This window comes from Molossus molossus, unplaced genomic scaffold (assembly GCF_014108415.1).
Source record: "Molossus molossus isolate mMolMol1 unplaced genomic scaffold, mMolMol1.p scaffold_m16_p_2, whole genome shotgun sequence".
In the NCBI taxonomy this organism is placed as follows: domain Eukaryota; kingdom Metazoa; phylum Chordata; class Mammalia; order Chiroptera; family Molossidae; genus Molossus; species Molossus molossus.
The window spans coordinates 48408670-48431007 of NW_023425355.1; the positions used below are offsets into that span (position 1 = coordinate 48408670).

The 22338-nt window shown below is 38.7% G+C and overlaps 1 protein-coding gene across 8 annotated transcripts in view; it reads left to right on the top strand.

Moving 5' to 3' along the window:
- DOCK11 (dedicator of cytokinesis 11) overlaps nucleotides 1-22338 on the top strand; it is a 218800-nt gene that overhangs the window by 72874 nt on the left and 123588 nt on the right. For 7 of the 8 annotated variants that reach the window (XM_036270311.1, XM_036270309.1, XM_036270310.1 and 4 more), the window contains exons 8-13: nucleotides 984-1161; nucleotides 1991-2070; nucleotides 3611-3694; nucleotides 13337-13477; nucleotides 15262-15474; nucleotides 20868-20990. In XM_036270311.1, the coding sequence (XP_036126204.1) occupies nucleotides 984-1161; nucleotides 1991-2070; nucleotides 3611-3694; nucleotides 13337-13477; nucleotides 15262-15474; nucleotides 20868-20990 (819 nt within the window). Of the gene's footprint in view, nucleotides 1-983; nucleotides 1192-1990; nucleotides 2071-3610; nucleotides 3695-13336; nucleotides 13478-15261; nucleotides 15475-20867; nucleotides 20991-22338 lie in introns of those variants that run through there. The other variant, XM_036270316.1, reaches the window with a different exon arrangement.

A 22338-nucleotide genomic window follows, 5' to 3' on the forward strand; every position in this document is an offset into this window, starting at 1 on the left:
GTGCAGTGGGAAATTATTGATTCATAAGCCTTTTTTAAAACTAACACTGAGGTGTTTGGGAGAGGGAGTGTGTCGTTTCTTTGGTCATGACAGAGAAGGTAGTAATATAAGAGAATGTGTCATCATGCTTGAAGAACGGAGGCATTTTCTACTTACCTTGTGTGCTAGTATTCAGCATTGACCATTACCATATTTTGTTACTGGGAGCCACAATTTAATGTGGATCGAGAATAGTTTTCTTTTGTGCATATCATGCATGGTAAAGTGAATTCCATTTTGATATTGCATTTTATGTTATGATATAAAGCAAGTACCAGATTTATTTCAGGTCACATTTAAGCTTGTTTTTAAGGCCCAATTTTTAATATTTATAAATATGCAAGGCAAACTTTAAGCAGGGTGGAAATTAAAGAACATCTGGTTACTTTTTTTTTTAATCCTCACCTGAGGACATTTTTCTATTTATCATCAGATAGTGTTGGAGGGAGAGAGAGAGAGAGAAACATCGATATAAGAGCGACAAATCGACTGGTTGCCTTCTACATGACCCAACCAGGGCCGGATGAACTGCAACTGAGTACGTGCCCTTGACCGGAATCGAACCTGTGACTCATTGGTCCATGGGTTGATGCTGTAACCATGTAGCCAAACCGGCCAAGGCATCATTTGGTTACTTTTATGTGGCAGCTTGATTATCTAAATGTGGTGGATGTCAAAAGGCCTTAAACCATAATACTCACTGAACAAGTAGTATTTTATACTGATTGTGTGCATATATCCTGTGCTCAGTACTGGGGAAACAAAAAAGATGTTTGACATGGTCATCCATTGTCTCGTAGTTTCTAGTTGAAAGAAGCAATTATTTCATTAAAGTATTGGTGTACCTGTGTGCTGGTCTGAGGTAGAAATAAATACATTAATGAAATTTAATATTAAAAGAGCAACTAAACTAACTGAACACATGCTTTCTTTTTTTCCCCTAGTGCCCCAAAATGCGCCGTCATGCTTTTGAACTCAAGATGTTAGATAAGTACAGCCATTATCTGGCTGCTGAAAATGAGCAGGAAATGGAGGAATGGTTGATAACTTTGAAAAAGATTATCCAGATCAGTACCGACAGTTTAGTGCAAGAGAAAAAGGAGACGGTAGAAACAGCACAAGGTCAGACTCTTTAAATGACTCGTTATTGAGGTAAAGCCCTTGTCTTTAAACCATGGAAATGTCTGTTGTGTAGGATGAATATAGAACTCTTAATCTTGAAGGTTGACTTGCTTCTTTATTAAAAGTTACTATGGAGGTTGATAAGATTTTTTTTTTATTCCTCATCTGAGGATATTTGTCTACTTATTATCAGATAGAGTGGGAGGGAGGGAGCGAGAGAGACAGAGAGAAACATCAACATGCTAGAACCACATGGACTGGTTGCCTCCCACACGACCCGACCAGGGCCAGGAATGATCAAAATCGAGGTACGTGCCCTTGACCGGAATTGAACCCAGACTAATTGGTCCTCGGGCTGATGATCCAACCACTGCGCCAAACTGGCCAGGGCGATAAGATTTTTTGAATTGTTTTTTATTGATTTTAGAGAGAGAGAAAGGTAGAGGGAGAGAAAGATAGAAACACTGAAGAGAAACATCAACATCAGTGGGCTGCCTCCTGCACGCCCCCTGCTGGGGATGGGGCCCACAACCCAGACATGTGCCCTGACCTGGAATCATCTGAGGCATAACAGCTGGACTGATAGATTTTTTTAAAAGAGTTGATACTGTATGTCTGACACATGAAATATAACCAGGCTAAAATGGGTGGTGAAGTCATGGCAGATTTTCAAAAGTCCATTAAAATTTTTTCTATGCTTTCATAATCAAAATTCTTTGCAATAAATATTGTACGTGAGGATGGAGTGGGAGAGATAGTTAGGATGGTTCTCTTAGGGATTACTAATGGTCTGCATGATTTGGAACATCTGCTTTTAATTAATTTACAGATGATGAAACTAGCAGCCAAGGTAAAGCCGAGAACATCATGGCCAGTTTGGAAAGGAGCATGCATCCGGAACTGATGAAGGTACATCTTTCTTATGGCAACTTGCCTTCAACTGAGACAGTACAGGATTAGCTATTAAAATTTTAATGCTGGATTCCATTTGGCAATGTCATTTCTAAGTTAAAAACCACAGCAAATTAGTGCAACAGGTAGAGATTTTAAAAGAAATGTTATACTCCTAAAGTTGTACTTGTAAAGTGCCAACTAACAGTTTGGAAATTTTTTTTTTCCCTAGATACCAGGAAGTACTTCTAGATTGTTGTGACTTTATTAATTTTATTTGCTACTTCTTATTCAGTTCAATTACAGCTATCCCTCAGTATCTTCATGGGATTGGTTATAGGACCCTGAGAGATACCAAAATTTGAGGATGTTCAAGTCCCTTGTATAACATGGCATAGTATTTGTATATAACCTACACACATCCTCTTGTGTACTTTAACTCATCTCTAGATTACTTATATTTAATACAATGTAAATTCTATGTAAATAGCTGTTAAACTGTTTAGGGTATAATGACCAGGAAAAAGTCTGTACATGTTCAGTACAGACGCAACCATTTTTGGACTACTTACATAGTACACCTCAGCAACAGTGTAACATTAAAAAATATTTTTGATCTGTGATTTGTTGAATCTGTAAATGTGGAACTCACACATAGAAGGCTGACTGAATTTGATGTCATTCATAAAATAAATATTCTTCTTTCAAGGGACTGTTGATGCAGATTGAGCATGATATTCAGTCTAATATTTACATATGTTGATTTCATCAGATAAAGATTTTGGTGAACATATCATTTGTGTTAATTACTCTGCTCCTTAGAGTTTGAAATGAGCTGATTTTGAAAGCATAGAGGTCATTATCTTACCTATCTTAGTCGGGTTAGATATTTTACTCTGTGGACTCTATAATACAGTATATTAGAAGGTTTAATAACCCATTTATTTATTTAAATCATTGTCAAACCTATTTATTTTTGCTTTATTCCTCTTCCTGGACACAATTTTAGAAGTAACTTTTTATATTTTAAAGTTATGCTTCTCTTAAGCTTCAAAGCTATTTTCCAAAATTTAGGAACATACTCATGATCTCCTGATCAAGACTTTCTATGATTTTATAGGTTTTATCCCCTCTGACTCTTAGTCATTTCAGACTGTACAACCCATTATGTTTTTCCTAAGGTGACAGAATCAGAATTGTATATAATATTCTATGGCTAGCACCATGGATATGTAAAAGATAGTGTTTTCTGTCTTGTTTATTTCTCTTTTGCATCAGAAGTCTCTTGGATTCCTTTTTGTGCTACTATGGGTTGAGAAATATTCTTGATCTATATAGCTTATTGTGGGTCACAGTGACAGTGACTCTCTGCCAGCAAGCATTCTTTATCTATCTAAATACATAGAAATGGAGAACAGTATATTTTTGAAGCCATGTCAGATTGATAGTTTCATAGAAACTATACATTTAAATGGTATTTAATACTGTTTTTGAAGGAAATAAAGTAATGTTTATTGTGTATGTGCATATATGTAAATATATATTTTTAAATTTTTAGTATGGAAGAGAAACTGAACAGCTAAATAAACTCAGTAGAGGAGATGGAAGACAGAACCTCTTTTCTTTTGATTCGGAAGTTCAGGTATTAATAATATATTTCTTTAAATAATCCTAGAATTGTTGATTATTTGAAAAAAGAAACATCTATGCTATGTTGAAATCAGTGATTTTTGTACCACTGGGCAATACTGATTGCTTTATATTTGTCTCGTTTACTTTTTTTTAACTTCCATTTTATTCCTTATTTTACTGTTTTTTGTTTACTTTGAACAGGTAGATTAATAACCGACTTCACTTAGACTGTCACATACACAAATAGTTTAGGACTAAATATATATGGTTTTCTTTCTCAATTCTCTATGTGCTTTTTACATCATCTCATGCCTCAAAATGGATTAAGTTAAAGAATCCTTAAAGATGTTGGTGCTCTTTTAACTTACTACATACAAATGTGGTCTAGTAACAGTATCTGCAGTATAAAGAACACCAGGTCAGCCTGGCCAGTGTGGCTCAGTTGGTTGGGCATTGTCCCATGCACCAATACATTGCCTGTTGATTCCTGGTCAGGGCACATGCCCAGGTTGCAGGCTTGACCCCCCCCCCCCCAGTGGGGGAATTGCAGGAAGCAGCTGATTGATTTTACTATATCTCTCTGCCTCTCCCTTCTTTTCTCTCTAAAACCAATAAAAGCATAAAAAAACACCAGGTCATATGAGACAGACGATTTATTTTCCAATTTTGATGTAGGCCTATAGAACTGGGGTAATTTTCTTGTCTGGCTTAATCTTACTTTAAAAGGAAAGTGGTACAGGGAAGTGTAGGTTTATATGCATGTGTATTCTAACCTTTTTTAATGACAGTTAGGTACTTTTCGAACTAAGAGATATGCAGTTAATATTTAATTTCATGATACTTTCTAATTTAATTGCTGATTTGATTAAATGGAAAAAAATTCTACAGTATTTAAGTATTACATGTATTTTTCCTAGCGAAAAACATTTTATGAGAAAATGAAATTATTTGAGGGAAGACTAATTTTTTTTTTCACTTTTTCTACATGTGATTTCTAATTAAAATCTTGGGAGGTTTTCTTTGAAATAGAAAAATATGCATTGTATAAGCATTACAGTTTTTTCTTAGTGAAAATATAAAATAATTTCAGGAAGACTGATTTAGTGTTTTCTTTTTGCTTCATACTGTTTCCTAATTACAATTTCTTTTAGTTTGAAATGGAAAAAGTATATAGTCTGTAAATAATGAAGACATTTTTTTCCAAATCATTTTATTTTCTCACATGGTATTATTATTTAGGGAAAATTTGTTTTAAATGTTTCATTCCCCCCCCCAATATAATTGTTACATTGTGTGTATAAGTTATATGATTAGTAAAAAAAGTATAGCAGGCCTTGGGAATGTTAGTTGTGAGATATTCATTCAGAAACATCCTTGTTCCAAGCATGTCTGAGGCTTTGATCCCCCTCCCCCATCTCCCCACAGGATGATTGGGCTTTAATTGAACATGTCAGCCCCTTTCATTGCATACAAAGAAGCCAATTGACTGTGGTTGAAACTCAATTCAGCATCTTTAAAAAAAAAAAAGTTGTGTAGTCTTTTTGTGGTCATGGAACTAAACTGATTTTATGTTTGAATTGCTCATAGTGAACTACAAGTGAGAGAAAAATTCAGTTGTGATGAAACTTTAAGGACAAAAATTGAATTTAATGTTGATTAGGGAAGGCCGGCTCACTGCAGAGAAATCCAAGTTGTATGTGTTGAGTACCTTTTTCTAGGTAAAGAGCCATCCTATAATATCAGCCTTCTCTTTTGGCCACAGTTCAGTGTTTACAGATATACTTTGTATCATGGACTTTAGAGAATAAAGAAACACTGACTGACTGAAGGGAATGGCTCCAACTTTGAACTACTGGGGAAGGCCATATATCCCAATGTTTGCATTCACAGGCTTCAGAAGGGAAAGGACTTTGGGGGCTGGGGTGGTTTAGTCCAGTTTCTCTTCACATTCCACTGTCTAAGATAGAAAGGAGAACAGATAAATGGGCGGAAATTAGAATTGATCTCCATGGCAATGACTTGCCTCCTCTGGCTCCACAGATAGATAAGTATTCAAGGGGGAGCTGTCTAGGCCCACACATTTGTATTCCTTTTATAGATAAATTGACTGGGGGTGAGTGGGGAGGGATCGTGCTTTCAGGTATGCATATTATATTTTAGGCTCTTTTAAGGAGGATTTTGTCAGTGATATAGGCTGAGTTAGAATGGCTATAATTATCCAGAATTCTTCAGGCACAATACCTGTTTTGGCTTGAATTACTTAGGCAACTGAAAAAAATTCTTGTGTTTCTTGGCTTAAGTTTTCCACATTGGCAGTATTTTCTGCTCAAGTTCACCCAATCATTTCCCACCTACCATGTCTGGTCTTAATGAAAGTATAGTGAGTAGTCCCACAATCTATACTTTTCCTCCCACTTGTAAACAGAATGTAAATTTCTTCAGACTTTCAGAATGAACAGATGACCTTGGATTGCCTGAGCTCTCTGTGCTGAGGAGGAGGATTTTATGAGTTTGCTTGGGGAGGGATAGATTCTCCTCCTCTGCTAAGAGGAATTCCTTGACTCTCAGTATCTTTGTTTTAAACTTTTAAAAAACGTTGTAATACATATATAGATATAGATATAGATATAGATATAGATATAGATATAGATATAGATATAGATATAGATATAGATATAGATATAGATACCTGTATGTACATATATATCTGGCAGTCAGCATACATCCCCCAGCTCTGTTAGAAGCTGAGCTCAGTGTTTATCAGTTTCCTAAGCAGCCGCCTCTCCCTCTGTTCATTATTTAAACATAGGTGGTCACCAGGGTTCCAGCCTTGTCCTCCTTCTCAACCAAGTTGCCACTGACTCCCAAATCCAGATCTCCATCCCAGACTTCTCCTGTTTTTTTTAACCACTTAATCACATCACTTCAAACTCAAACACCTAAGTGAATATTTAAAAAACTATTTAGAAAATTAAATCAAGGAAAGGGAGATAGACTCCCAGAGTGTGTGCAGTTTTGTTTTGTTTTTAATCCTCACTTAAGGATATTTTTGCATTTATCTTCAGATAGAGAGGGAGGGAGGGAAGGAGAGAGAGAGAGAGAGAGACAGACAGACAGACATCGATGTGAGATAGACACATTGACTGGTTGCCTCATTCACGACTCCAACCAGGTTGGGGTCTGAACCACAATGAAGGTACATGTGCTTGACCAGAATTGAACCTGAGAGAGACTCTTTGGTCCCAGGGCTCATTGGTCTAAGTGCTGAGCTATACTGGCCAGGGCTGCAGGTTTTGTTTTTTTTTTAGAGTTAAGGAAGTCTTTGTGGAAATGTCAGTTTAATGAAATGAAGGGAGTAAGCCATGTGTCTATCTGGGGAAAGAGGGTTCCTGACAGAAAAGCAAGTGCAAAGGCCCTGAGGTGAGAGTGTACTTGGTATGCTAGAGGAACAACTGAGAATGCCAGTGTGGCTGGAACAGAGGGTGGGGGGGAAAGGCAAGAGTGGTAGGAAATGAGGTCATAGGAGTAAGGGGAGGTGGGAAGTCATGTGATATAGGGCTTTGTAGGTCATGGTACACACTTGTGACTTTTCCTTTGCCTTAGATCAGAGTCTCATCATCTTCCTCCAGAATTTCTTTTTTTTTTTTTTTTTTTTATGAATTTTTATTTATTTTTTTGTTACAGATATTTTACCTTTTTACCCCATTGGCACCCCCCACCCCACCCCCTCCACCCTGTCCCCGGCTTAGTTGTCCATGTCCATTGGTCATGCATACATGCATATAAGTTCTGTGGTTTATCTCTTCCCACCCCCCCACCCCCCATCCCCTCTTCTGAGGGATGTCAGTCTGTGCCCTACTTCCATGTGTCTGGGTCTACTGTATTCCTCAGACTGTTATGTTCATTATATTCCGTATATAAGTGAGATCATGTGGTATTTGTCTTTTTCTGCTTGGCTTCTTTCACTTAGGATAATACTTTCCAGGTCCCTCCATGTCGTCTCAAAGGATAAGAGATCTTTCTTTCTTACCGCTGCATAGTACTCCATTGTGTATATGTACCACAGCTTTTTGATCCATTCGTCTACTGGTGGACACTTGGGCTGTTTCCAGATCTTAGCTATTGTAAATAGTGCTGCTATGAACATGGGGGTACATATATTCTTCCTGATTGGTGTTTCAGGCTTCTTAGGGTATATTCCCAGCAGTGGGATCACTGGGTCAAATGGAAGTTCAATTTTTAATTTTTTGAGGTAGCACCATATTGTTTTCCATAGCGGCTGCACCAGTCTGCATTCCCACCAGCAGTGTATTAGAGTTCCCTTTTCTCCACACCCTCGCCAACACTTGTTGTTTGATGATTTGTTGATGGCGGCCATTCTGACAGGTGTGAGGTGATACCTCATTGTTGTTTTAATTTGCATCTCTCGGATGATTAGTGATGTTGAGCATTTCTTCATATGTCTCTTGGCCATTTGTATGTCCTGTTTGGAGAGGTGTCTATTCAGCTCCTCTGCCCATTTTTTAATTGGGTTCTTTGTCTTCCTTTTGTGGAGTTGTGTGAGCTCTCTGTATATATTGGAAATTAACCCCTTATCTGATACATCATTGGCAATGATGTTCTCCCATACAGTGGGTTGCCTTTCCATTTTGATGATCGTTTCTTTTGCTGTGCAGAAGCTTTTTAGTTTGATGTAGTCCCATGTGTTCATTTTCTCCTTTATTTCTGTTGCCTTAGGTGATGTATCAGTGAAAATTCTGCTGTGTATGATGTCTGAAATTTTGTTGCCTACATTTTCTTCTAGAATTTTTATGGATTCACGGGTCACATTTAAGTCTTTTATCCATTTTGAGTTTATTTTTGTGTATGGTGTAAGTTGATGGTCGAGTTTCATTTTTTTGCATGTAGCTGTCCAATTTTCCCAACACCATTTATTAAAGAGGCTGTCTTTACTCCACTGTATGCTCTTGCCACCTTTGTCAAATATTAATTGAGCGTATTGCCTTGGGTCCATTTCTGGGTTTTCAGTTCTGTTCCACTGGTCTATATGCCTGTTCTTGTGCCAGTACCAGGCTGTTTTGGTTACAGTCGCTTTGTAGTATAACCTGATATCTGGTAATGTGATCCCTCCAACTTTGTTCTTCTTTTCAAGATTGCTGTGGCTATTCGGGGTCTTTTTTGGTTCCATATGAACTTTTGAAGTATTTGTTCTAGTTCTATGAAATATGTCGTTGGTATTTTGATGGGGATTGCATTGAATCTATAGATTGCTTTGGGTAGTATGGACATTTTAATTATGTTAATTCTTCCAATCCATGAACAGGGTATGTTCTTCCACTTTTTTATATCTTCCTCTATTTCTTTTTTCAATGACCTGTAGTTTTCTGCAAATAGGTCCTTTACTTCTTTGGTTAAGTTTATTCCTAGGTATCGTAATTTTTTTGGAGCGATGGTAAATGGGATTGTTTTTTCAGTTTCTCTTTCTGTGAGTTCATCATTGATGTACAAGAATGCCGTCGATTTCTTGACGTTAATTTTGTATCCTGCTACTTTGCCAAATTCATTTATTAAGTCTAGTAGATTTTTGATGGAGTCTTTAGGGTTTTCTATGTACAATATCATGTCATCTGCAAATAATGACAGTTTCACTTCCTCCTTTCCAATTTGGATCCCTTTTATTTTTTCTTCATGTCTGATTGCTGTGGCTAAGACTTCCAGTACAATGTTAAACAAGAGTGGCGAAAGTGGACATCCCTGTCTTGTTCCTGTTCTTAATGGAAATGTTTTTAGTTTCTGTCCATTGAGTATGATGTTGGCTGTAGGTCTTTCATATATGGCCTTTATTATGTCGAGATATGATCCCTCTATTCCTACATTGCTGAGCGTTTTTATCAGAAATGGATGCTGGATTTTGTCGAATGCTTTTTCAGCATCTATTGATATGATCATGTGGTTTTTATTCTTCATTTTGTTTATGTGGTGTATCACGTTTATTGATTTGCGAATATTGTACCAGCCTTGCATCCCTGGAATGAATCCCACTTGGTCATGGTGAATAATTTTTTTGATGTGTTTCTGGATCCGATTTGCTAGTATTTTGTTCAGGATTTTGGCATCTATGTTCATCAGGGATATTGGCCTGTAGTTTTCTTTCTTCGTAGTGTCTTTTTCTGGTTTTGGAATTAGAATTATGCTGGCCTCATAGAACGTGTTTGGAAGTCTTCCTTCTTCTTGAATTTTTTGAAATAGTTTGAGGAGAATGGGTGTTAGTTCTTTTTTGAATGTTCGGTAAAACTCCCCCGTGAAACCATCTGGGCCTGGGCTTTTGTTTGCTGGGAGAGTCTTGATTACCTCTTCAATTTCCTTAGTTGTTATTGGTCTGTTCAAGTTTTCTATCTCTTCCGGGAATAGTTTTGGGAGACTGTGTGTTTCTAGAAATTTGTCCATTTCGCTGAGATTGTCGAATTTGTTGCCATATAGTTGTTCATAGTAGTTGTTAACGATCTTTTGTATTTCCGTGGTGTTGGTTGTTACTTCTCCTCTTTCATTTCTGATTTTGTGTATTTGGGTTCTCTCTCTTTGTTTCTTGGTGAGTCTAGCTAAGGGTCCATCAATCTTGTTTATCTTTTCGAAAAACCAGCTCTTTGTTTCATTGATCCTTTGAATTGTTTTTTTGGTCTCTATGTCATTTATTTCTGCTCTGATCTTTACTATTTCCTTCCTTCTACTTGCTCTGGGGTTTTCTTTTTGTTTGCTTTCTAATTCTTTAAGTTGTGAGGTTAGACAGTCAATTAGAAATTTTTCTTGTTTTTTGAGGTAGGCCTGTAGTGCTATGAACTTCCCTCTCAGAACTGCTTTCGCTGCATCCCATAGATTTTGTGTTGTTGTGTGTTCATTTTCATTGGTTTCCAGGAAGTTTTTGATTTCTTCCTTGATCTCCTCGGTGACCCATTCATTGTTTAATAACATGCTATTTAGCCTCCATGTGTTGAAATGTCTTTGCATGTTCTTGTTGCAGTTGATTTCTAGTTTCATGCCATTGTGATCTGAGAAGATGCTTGATATGATTTCAATCTTCTTGAACTTGTAGAGATTTAGTTTGTGTCCTATCATGTGGTCTATCTTTGAGAATGTCCCATGTGCACTTGAGAAGAATGTGTATTCTGTAGTTTTGGGGTGTAATTCTCTGTAGATATCTATTAAATCCATTTGGTCTAGTGCTTCATTTAGAGTCTCTGTTTCCTTGCTAATTTTTTGCCTAGAGGATCTATCCAGTGCTGTCAACTGGGTGTTGAAGTCCCCAGCTATGATTGTATTGTTGTCGATTTCTCCTTGGAAGTCCTCCAGAAGATTTTTAATATATTTTGGTGCTCCTATATTGGGTGCATATATGTTTATCAAGGTTATATCTTCCTGTTGGATAGATCCTTTCAATATTATGTAGTGGCCGTCTTTGTCTCTAGTTATGGTCTTCATTTTGAAATCTATTTTATCAGATATGAGAATTGCTACCCCAGCTTTTTTTTGCTTTCCATTTGCTTGGAAAATTTTTTTCCATCCCTTCACTTTCAACCTATGTGAGTCTTTTGTTGAGAGATGGGTCTCTTGTAAACAACATATAGATGAGTCATGCTTTCTTATCCAATCAGCTACTCTGTGTCTCTTTATGGGAGCATTCAGTCCATTTACGTTTAAGGTGATTATTGATATGTACTTATTTATTGCCATTTTTGTTTAGTGTGGTTCTATTTTTGTTCCCATTTCTACTGCTAATTACAGCAGTCCTTTTAACATTTCTTGCAGTGCTGGTTTGGTGCTAATGTATTCTCTTAGCTTTTTTTTGTCTGGGAAGCTCTTTATTTGATCTTCTATTTTGAATGATAGCCTTGCTGGGTAGAGTAGTCTTGGATTCAGATTTTTGTTTTTCATGACTTTGATTACTTCATGCCATTCCCTTCTGGCCTGTAGTGTTTCTTGTGAGAAGTCAGCTGAGAGCCTTATGGGGTTCCCTTTGTAGGTAACCTGTTGCTTATCTCTTGCTGCTTTTAGGATTCTCTCTTTGTCTTTAATTTGTGGCATTTTAATTACTATGTGTCTTGGTGTGGGCCTGTTTGGGTTCTTCTTACTTGGGACTCTCTGTGCTTCTTGAACTTGAATGCCTTCTTCCTTCACCACATTAGGGAAGTTTTCTCTCACTATTTTTTTGAATATATTCTCTATCCCTTGCTCCTTTTCTTCTTCTTCGGGGACTCCTATGATGCGAATATTATTACGTTTCCAGTTGTCCCATAGTTCTCTTAAGCTGTCTTCCTGTTTTTTAATAGTTTTTTCCTTTTGTTTTTCTGATTGGTTGATTTTTTCTACCCTGTCTTCTAATTCGCTGATCCGGTCCTCAGCTTCCCCTACTCTGCTTTTTAAACCTTCCAATGTGTTTTTCATTTCGGATATGTCATTTTTTATCTCTTCTTGTTGGTTTTTAATTTCCATTTGGCTTATTTTCAGTGTCTCTATGTCCTTACTCATGCTGTTCAGCTTCCTCAAGATCATGGCTCTGAATTCTAGCTCTGTTAACATGCCTAATTGCTCCACATTGATCTCATCTTCGGTGGAGGTGGTTTGCTCTTTCATTTGGCTTCTGTTTCTGTGTTTCACCATTTTAGCTATCACTCTGGGCTTTGGAGCCTGTCAAGTTCTCCCTGTGGGTGTTGGTGTTCTGCTGTTTGTGGCTCCCTCTCCTGTGTTTAGATGAGCGAGGGAGGACCCGCGTTGAACACCACTGTCAAGTCTTACTTTCCTGGTTAAAGTTGCCAGCCCAGGAAACGTACTGTTATCCTCTAGCTTTTTGCCTGGAAGCTAGCAGTCTAGGTTAATTGATGAGTTTTGGGTTGTCAGTTGATTGAAAAACTCCCTCTGGTGCTCAGCCAAGGGGCTTTCACGAGGGTGGGGCAGATGCTGGTCCTTAGTGAGCCTCAATTAGCACTTCAATGGCCCACAGGGTGGGGTTGGATCTCCGAGGGAGGGGCTGCTGCCTCTCTCAGAGCCTTGGGAAGAAGCAATGTGGCCACCGTCCTGAGTGGCTGCACTCAGCCAAAGCTCCGAGAGCCCTCCAAACCCCGAGTGTCCCGACACAGTTCCAGTCCAGTCTGCCCTCCCTCTGCCGGAGCCCAAGGTGAGTGGCTGTGGCTGTTTTAGCCTCAGTCCCGGCTGCGCTGTGGGGCCGCCTGGGAGTGTAACCCGAGGGCGCCGCTTATAGCTAAGGCCGCTGCCGAGCTGCCCCGTGCGCTCCCAGCCCCGTCTCGCGCCTTCGCAAGCCTACCGGGATCGAGTCAGTGTCCCTCGTTGTATGGTCCTCGCAAGCTGCTTTTCTGTTGGTTTTTCCCGTCGATTTGTCTGTGTTATAGTTGTAATTCCAGTTTGGTTCTGGGAGACGGTCTGTGTAGCTCCGTTCACTCCGCCGCCATTTTTCCAGAATTTCTTTATTGGTGCTTGAACCTTAGTCTAAGAGCTCTACAAAGGCTTGTTGAATGAAAAAATAAGGGTTCAAATGAGGAATGGACAGAGAACTGTTGGATTCTGCCATTTTTACTCATAAATTTATATTAATATGAATTCTGTTTTCTTTTTAAAATGATTCATGTTATCTGTTTTATAGAGATTGGACTTTTCAGGAATTGAACCTGATATAAAGCCATTCGAGGAAAAGTGCAATAAACGTTTCTTGGTAAATTGCCATGATTTAACTTTCAATATCTTGGGTCAAGTTGGAGACAATGCAAAAGGACCACCCACAAATGTATGTATGATTTTTTTTCCTTCTACTTCCCCTAAACCAGTGCATTAAAAAAGCATCCTTCTTTTTTAATAATCACCCAAGGATATTTTTCCATTGATTTTCAGACAGAGTGGGAGGGAGGAAGGGAGGGAGAGAGAGAGAGAGAGAGAGAGAGAGAGAGAGAGAGAGACATCGATGTGAGAGAGACACATAGATTGGTTGCCTCCCACACGACCCTGACTAGGGCCGGGGATTGAACCACAACTGAGGTATGCGCTCTTGACTGGGATTAAACTCTCAACTCCTTGGTCTGTGAGCTGATGCTTTAGCCACTGAAATAAACTGGCCAGGGCTGGAAAACACTTTTTTTTTTTATCACTTAGAACTAATTTACTGGATGAAAATTCCTTTGCTGCATGTTTTGATACATTTGATATGGAAGAATTTCATACATGTCTTTTTTTTTGCCAAAATATGGATGTCTTCATCTTGAAAAATTTGTGAAAGTTTTACTTATTCAAAATAGCAGATAGAATAATCCCTGGCCTGTTTGGCTCAGTGGATGGAGCGTCAGCTGGCGAACCAGAGAGTCCCAGTCAGGGGCACATGCCGATTGCGGTTCAGTTCTGGGCCCTGGTGGGGGTCATGCAGGGGGCAAACAGTTGATCTCTCTCTCTCTCTCTCTCTCTCTCTCTCTCTGCCTCTCCCCTCTCCCTCCCTCCCCCTCCCCCTTCTTCTTCTCCCTCTCTCTCTCCCTCTCCCTCTCTCCCTTCCTCTTTCACTCTATCTGAAGATAAATGGAATGGAAGAATATCCTTAGGTGAAGATTTAAAAAAAAAAAAGGCTATTGATATTCAAGAGAGGCATGTCCCCAGAAACTGGAAAATCCTCCAATTTGTGAATTCTACTACAGAATATGACTTCTGTGAAATTGGCTCATAGCCATGAGTAATGAACACCAAAGCGATGCAGGGGTACAGATACTGTGCAGTCAGCTGGCCTCATTGTTCTCAGTGAATATATTTTGTTCTGCACAGAAAATTCTAATAGCTATCACAGATCATTTCAGTTGTTCAGAAATACTTGAAACTATAAATGTAAAATTGTCAAAGAGACTACATCTTATGTTCATCTTGATTTTTTTTGTTCTGGTTTTGTCTTTGAAAAATACCCACAATGATTTATTCTCTTATAATGTAGATGAAATTTAGTAGCAGACTTTCTGTGTGTAAAGGGTTAATCTTTATGCCATCTGGCATGAAATTTCTCTTTGTGACCAGCTTTCAAATGCCATCTGTAGAAAGGAATCATGTCTTCCAAAACTGCTGATGGGGCAACAAAGCTTTTGTCAAGTAATGTGGTGTTGACTGATATTAGCTCCTATGAAATGCATAATCCAGTAAGCTGTAACATAACAAAAAGGAAGATTTATTTCTGTTTTATAATATTGATATTATTTTGGAGTAATTTCAAAAAACCTATAGAAAATTAGATTTTATTTGTAGAACAATTGGTATGATTTAAATTTGGCTTCTGATTTCTACTCATCATTTTAAACATTTATAGCTTGTGAAATTAGTTATACCTGACAAAAGATAAATTTGGAAGCCTGTTATTTAGAATGTGTTTTTTTTTTATGTACAAATGAGCTATAATGCAATTTTAGCTAAATTCTGAATTCAGGACTATTATCACAGAAACTTGAGGAATAATAATAATAATAAAACTATTTTGTAATTTGTATCCCTTCCCATACTCCACCTAAAAATCTCTTTGTTTAAAAATGGAATTGTCTTCATTCTCAGGTTGAACCCTTTTTTATCAATCTTGCCTTATTTGATGTAAAGAACAATTGTAAGATTTCAGCTGACTTCCACATAGACCTGAATCCTCCATGTGTTCGTGAAATGCTGTGGGGCACTTCAACTCAACCAGCCAGTGATGGAAATACAAAAAGCTCCTCACCAGAGTCTTTCATTCATGGAATTGCTGAGTCTCAGTTACGCTACATAAAGCAGGTAATCAATGATCTTTTAGTTTTGGTAGTGCCTTCAGAATAAACAGAAATACCCTTGGGTTATTTCTTTATTTTAGGCCAATGTTTTCATGGGCATTCACCTCTTGTAAGGTCAGTGTATAGGTGTTTTCCTAGTGACTGAAGTTGGAGGAAAAAAACAAAACAAAAACAGAAACCAGCAAATAAATATGCTAGTAATATACTTGTGAAGTAACATTTTAATTGGGATTGTGATGTGAATCTCAAAAGAAGTGGTTTGTGACATGGACTGCATATAACACAGATAAACACAGACACACAAATACAGAGACAGATACACATATGTGTAGACATGCACACACACACACATTCACACATACCCATGTGAATACTTCTGAGCAAGGCAATAAGTGCTTGAAAGTCTTGTTTCTTTAGAGGAAAAAAGAGACCTTATAATAACCTCTCATCCCTAATTCCTATTTCCATTATGAGTACATAGTTTTAATGGAGCATAAAGGCTCGTTATATAAGGAGTTGTAGTTGAAAAGCAATGGGAGGGAACTGCTTGTGTCATAGCTGTAATGCTACTCTCCTCTGTCTTATCTGGTACAAAGAATCCCCTTTAGGAAGAGCCTAACAGTTCCCTAGCATTTTGACCTCTGACCTGAGTGGCAGCTATAAGAGGTTAGGCAGAGCAGAACTGATTGATTGCCTTATAGATTTTTGCAACTGAAAGGAAAGTAGAGTGTGACAAAGAATTAAAGTAGGAAGAACAAAGCAGCTCACATTGTAAGGAGATTTATTTTTCCCAAAATACAAATGTTCCTTTCTTCTGATTGTGAATATAAACACCTTATGTAGAAAATTCAAACAATACAAAAAATACAAAGAAGAAAGTAAAAATCACCAACTGTAGATGGTAATTATTAACATTCTGGTGACCATTTTTCTAGATATCTCTCTATGCATATATAAACACATACAGTTTTTGTAAGAGTATACATAATGTGCCCTGGCCGTTTTGGCTCAATGGTTGGAGTGTCGGCCTGCGGACCAGAGAGTCCCGGGTTTGGTTCCCATTAGGAGCACGGACAAGGAAGGAAGGAAGGAAGGAAGGAAGGAAGGAAAAGAAAGAAAAGAAAGAAAGATCATATTCATGCTGTTTCATACCTACTGTATTCATTTAACATCATGGTTATCAATACTTCTAGATAGTCACATTCTTAGAGGTTAATATGCTATTCCATTGATTTAACTAATTAGAATATTTCTAATTTTTGGATATCATAAATAATGCTGCGTTGAACATCATTGTATATACATGTTAGCTCATTTTTTGAATTATCTCATTAGAATAAATTTCCAGCATTGGGGTTTTGAAGGTCAAAAATTATGTTCATTGATACAGACTGCCTACGGCAGGGGAAGACTTTATGTGTTTGCTGTCACTACTCTCTTTGGGTTATTGATCTTTGGTAGCTTTTCCCTGTGTTGTCCATTGTCCCTTGTTCCCTTATGGCTTCTTAGTTTGTTACTCAAACTATACTTGACTCATAGGTGTACATTCTACACAACGGCCTACACTTGAGAGATTGAGTGAGTTCAGTGTTATAAATATTTGAGAACTTGCTATTGAATTGTATGTTTAAAATTTCTTGCACAATATCAAATAAGGTTTTTTAAGCCAACGATGTATGATATGTACTGTATTACTTCAATATATTTAGCTGCATGTTTGATGTAAGACATTTAAATTGTGCTTCCATGTGTCATCCTACTTGTAATCTAAGTCAGGGAGAAAATCAACATGTTTTGAATATCTCCCGTGTGCCAGAGGTTTCCACTAGTGTCTCATGGAATCATCATATTCTTGTGAAATAGTATACTTATTGCTGTTTTGCAGACAGGAAAAGTACAGTTCATGGAAGTTACAGAGCCAGGAGTGGAGTAGGCAGGATTTGAACCTGGGTCTGTTTGAAAGACCTCAGTTTGCAATAGCAGAATGCAATTAAGTGCTGAAGTACATAGCATAATGATAGTAGAAGAGTTTGGAATGTGAAAAGGGGTCAGTGGTCAGGAGTTAACTTAGAAGACTCCATAGAAGATGTGGGGCTAGAGAGAGGCCTCAAAGGAATAGATGAGAGTTGCACAAATGAGAATGGTGGGCAGTAGCCTCATATGGCTTTCTCATTTTGAACCCTTTTGCCAATCAATTAAAGATACCAGGAATAGGCATTGACTTCTAGTAGTTGAACATTTTATTTGGAAGAAGTCTTTTTCTCAACTTCTTCTCATTTAGGACGAGGAAGCAGTACTACGTAAGAGAGTCAATGTTAGCAGATCTCAGCTCAACCATTTTCCAGCAATAATAATAATTCAAGCACTTACTGTTGCTGATGTATTTCTCTAGGTATTTATTAGTATGAAGTCACTTAATTCTCATAATAGCCCATTAAAGTAGCTAGGTACTATTACTATTCCCATTTTACAGATGAAGAAACTGAGCACAGAACAGTTAAGTGACTTTCCCAAGGTCACAGAGCTGATAAGATGGAGAACAGGATATGGACCTAGGTCTAGCAAGCTCCCTAAAAAGTATAGGTTTTTACTCCCGTACTGCTTTCATGTCTCACCTTAGAGAGAGGGAAGCAGCCCAGTTCCCCAGCACTCCCACAAAGGGCTGATTGGTAGCTCATTCCCTTCCAGCAAAGCTATTTAAATGGCAGCATTATCTATAGGAACAGGTGGCTTTCAGGGTTAGGTGAACTTTGGGTATTTTGGGGCCATTCTAGGATTTCCCCATCTGCTGCTCAGCATCTTTTTCTCCAGTGGCTTTCTGAAGAGCATTGGGGTGACAACAGGAAATGGAGGAAGTTGACTCCATCCAGCAGTTTTGCTTCCCTGACAACAAACAGTTACTGTGACTAATCACTTGATTCTCAGACTCCTGGCAGTTTCTTTCCAGATTCTCTGACAGAGCTGCATGTTCCATGTCTTCCAGGTTGAGTTGGGTTGTGGGGGAGCTGCTGACTCTTGGGGGTCTGCCTCTCTCTGGCTCTGGGCTCCCCACAGGGGGATAGCAGTTGTTAGGCTGGTGAAAGGGTACGGAGCTTCCCCCAACCACTGCATGCCTTGCCATGCCCTAGGGGACTATGTAAGTGCTGGGAACTGGGGGGAACCTGACCTATTCTTTTGAGGGAAGGGGCATTGAAGTGGGTAACTGTCATCCTGCTAGTGGGGGAGTACAGGTACATCTATGCTTCCTAGGTGGAAAAGGAGGGCTGGACCAAGGCCTTGTCCTAAAGGGCAGACTCCCAGCCCACATGGGCTTCCTGGCCTCTCTCTGGCTACCCTTCTGTGTTTTGAGAACAGGGCAAGGTAGAAGCTAATTGGACAAAAGGCCGAAAAGCTATGGAGAGTATCCCCCTACACAGGAATCCCTGGTCAGTTAGAAAATGAGCATCTCTGTGCCTCAGCATCCTTGTCTGTAAACTGGAGATAACATTCATACCTGCGTCCCAGGGCTGTTGAGAGGGTGAGACAAGGTGTGCCATCCTGGAAAGCACTCAGCACTGGACCAGGCCTACCGTATTTGCTCAGTACCGTGTGGTTGCTAGCAGGGGCAGCATTAATAGTGATCACAGATAAACAAGTGAAAGCAGCTTGCTCTTATCAATTGTCAAATAATTTCAGATTATAATATTCCTTACTGGTGTCATTAGCATGGGGAAATGTTGAGAGTACTGGGAATGGGGAACCCTAGGCACTCAGTGGACGTCAGCTATAGCAGTAGTCAGTATTACTATCTCATCCAGCCTCATTGCATGAGTTGTTGGCTGCAGGGGCCTCGCGGCTGAGAGGCAGTATAGCATGGACTGTATAGTCTGGAAGCCCTGGCCACGATCTTCTTCGCCCACTTACTTGCTGCATAAACTTCTCGAAGCCTCAGTTTCTTAATCTTTAAAATGTCATAGTGCCTGCTTTGAGGGTTTTTATTAAGACCGAAATAATGCATGGAAATCATCTAGCACAGTTATGTGACAATTGATAAGCATGAAATTACACTTGAGGCAGTCTGCTAGCTGCATTTCACAGCTTGAGTAGCATGTTCCAGGAAGTACTGGAAATCCAGTTCTGTAACCTTGAGTTGCTTTGGGCCACTCTAGTAATAACCAGGTACCTAATGTGCATGACTTCATTTAATCCATCGGAGAAGTTTATTCAGTAGCTAACATTATCATCTCCATTTCATAGATGAGAAACCTGATGCGGAGAGGATGTGACTTGCCTAAACCCTGTAAATGGTGGAGCGAGAATTTGGGCTCCTGAGCAGTTTTTAACCACTTCATTCCATGCTTGCTGCTTGGGAATTTAAACTCGGGTCAGCTGTTAACCTGGGGTCCTTACAAACTTGAACTATGGAAGGAATTAGTATCTTGCACTGACTTTCCCCTTCTGCTTTGTCTACCTCAGAGGGTTTTATCTGGAACAAATGAGATAATATGTCTGAAATGCTTTGAAAACTGGAAAGCACTGTCTTAACACAGTTGGTAATATACCAACTTGTAGAAAAACAAAACTTGCTAGAGTCCCAGTGATGGATTTTTCCACTTGAATTCCTTTGTGTGATGCTCCCTTAAACAACACACATAGTCAACAGGCTATTTGGATGACATTATATTTGGAAAGAGCTGAGCTGGACAGGGGATGAAATGATTGTTCCACATGCATTCAGAGAAAACTTCTGTATCTTTGGTTGTATCTACATTAGTACCCTTAAGTAAAGTACACAGGAACAAAATGAGGTTTCTATCCTGTCTCCTACCTTTACATTGAAAGCCCCAGAGCTCTTTAACTGTCACAAAGGAATGATTTCTATAGGATGATTTAGTTTTTATGTTATGCAGTTTGAAAACTGTTATGCAGACCAATATGTATTTTCTTCTTCTTAGCTGCAATCAGTATTCTTAGCTGCAGTTAGTATTAATTGTGAGTGAATTGCTCTGGAATTACATGTAGCCACATTTAGAAGTGCTTACCAGTTTCATTTGAGAAATGCACAGTACTTCAGCACATGCCAATTAAGTGAAACAGTACACATTGTATTAATAAGGTCCAACAATGCACCTTGCAAACATAGGTAAACAGATGAAACTAAGCAGCAAGGGTGACCACCTGCACTTTGGAGACTAATAGATGTAAAGTTGGTAACAAAATAGAAAATCCATTTTGGAAGGAACATCGGAGCTTGGGAAACTATCTGAAAGGAAATGTTATCTATTTCCACAGTCCTGGACATGAATCTATGTTGACTACCAACATTCTATGCTAAACACACTAGTAGGTATCATTAGTGAACAACTGTATGTATGAGATTACATTAAAAAAGTCTAACGGAAGTCATTTTTTCTACAGGGAATTTTCTCAGTGACGAATCCACATCCTGAAATTTTTCTAGTTGCTCGAATTGAAAAGGTGCTCCAGGGCAACATTACACACTGTGCAGAACCCTACATCAAAAATTCAGACCCAGCAAAGGTATTTATAAAGATCGTGTGTGAACATTTGAGCTTAATGTAGAACTTGCCTTTTACTGATAGTCTAAATGGGATTGTCAATGATCCCTCAAAAAAAAAAAAACACAAAAAAACCCAAAAAAACACACATACCCCCAGAAACTTACTCTCTCCTCATGCAGTATGTTGTGAAAATATTGTATACTAGAATAGGCGACTATGCATACTAAAAATTGAAAGTGACTTTTCCCCCATTTTCATTTACGTTCTCTTTACATGACAATTTGATTTTTCCTGGCTTATCAAAATAAGAGCTAAAGGTTTTTAGCAACATCTGTTCACTGACACTATATCCGTGACAGTACCCACTCTCTTTATTGATATGAGAGAGAGAGGAAGGGAGAGGGAGAGAGATACAGAAACATCGATGAGAGAGAACATCAATTGGCCGCCTCCTGCATGCCCCCCACTGGGGATTTTACCCATAGCCTGGGCATGTGCCCTGACCGGGAATCGAACCGGTAACCTCGTGGTGCATGGGTTGACGCTCAACCACTGAGCCACATCGGCTGGGCTCCACTCTCTTTTTTTAAACACCCAGTTCTATAAACAGCCCTAGAATGTCAGAGGTGGGATGTAAAGATGATCTAGTTCTGTAGTTCCCAAATGCCAGTCTGTATTCAAATTTACTGCTGTATGAAGATGAAGTGAGATAAGAAAGATAAGATAATGCGTGATTCAGGAAGCTAGATGTATTCAATTCAGAGTTATCCTCTATTCTTAGATTTTTGCCTTTGCCCTTTTACATTTATCTATCCTTCATGAAATGTTGGTATATTAAATGGTAGGGATTTTTACTGTTTCTTGTGTTTAAATGGTAACATTAGAAGTTGGCAACCCATATTATCATCCAAATTTATGGGCCCTGAAATATAAACTTAAGGACATTATTGATCAAATCCTCTGCTCTCATTTTATAAATAAGAAAACTGAGGCCCAGAGAGGGAACATGTTTGTGGCACAGTTCATTAGTAGCTCTCCAGCTACTGAGTATTTATGAAGAGTCCATCTGTTCAATGTGGCATTTACTTGTGTATTCAAGTAGTGTTTATGAAGTGGAAGATGCTGAGGAGACATGTGACTAATTTGTGAAGAAAAAAAAAGTCTTGATAAAAGCTTCTAATATCTGTATCCCTAGGGATAAGTGTGCAGTCAGCATTTCACAGCCCGTTGAGCTTCTATAGGCAGTTAATGTCCTTTGTCCTCTCCCAGTGCCTGTGCATACAGTGGCTGCTGCCCATGCTAAACTAATTGTATTGACTCATGGTCACTTGGCTTTTAGCTTGAGAGTAAAAAGATCAGCTATAGCC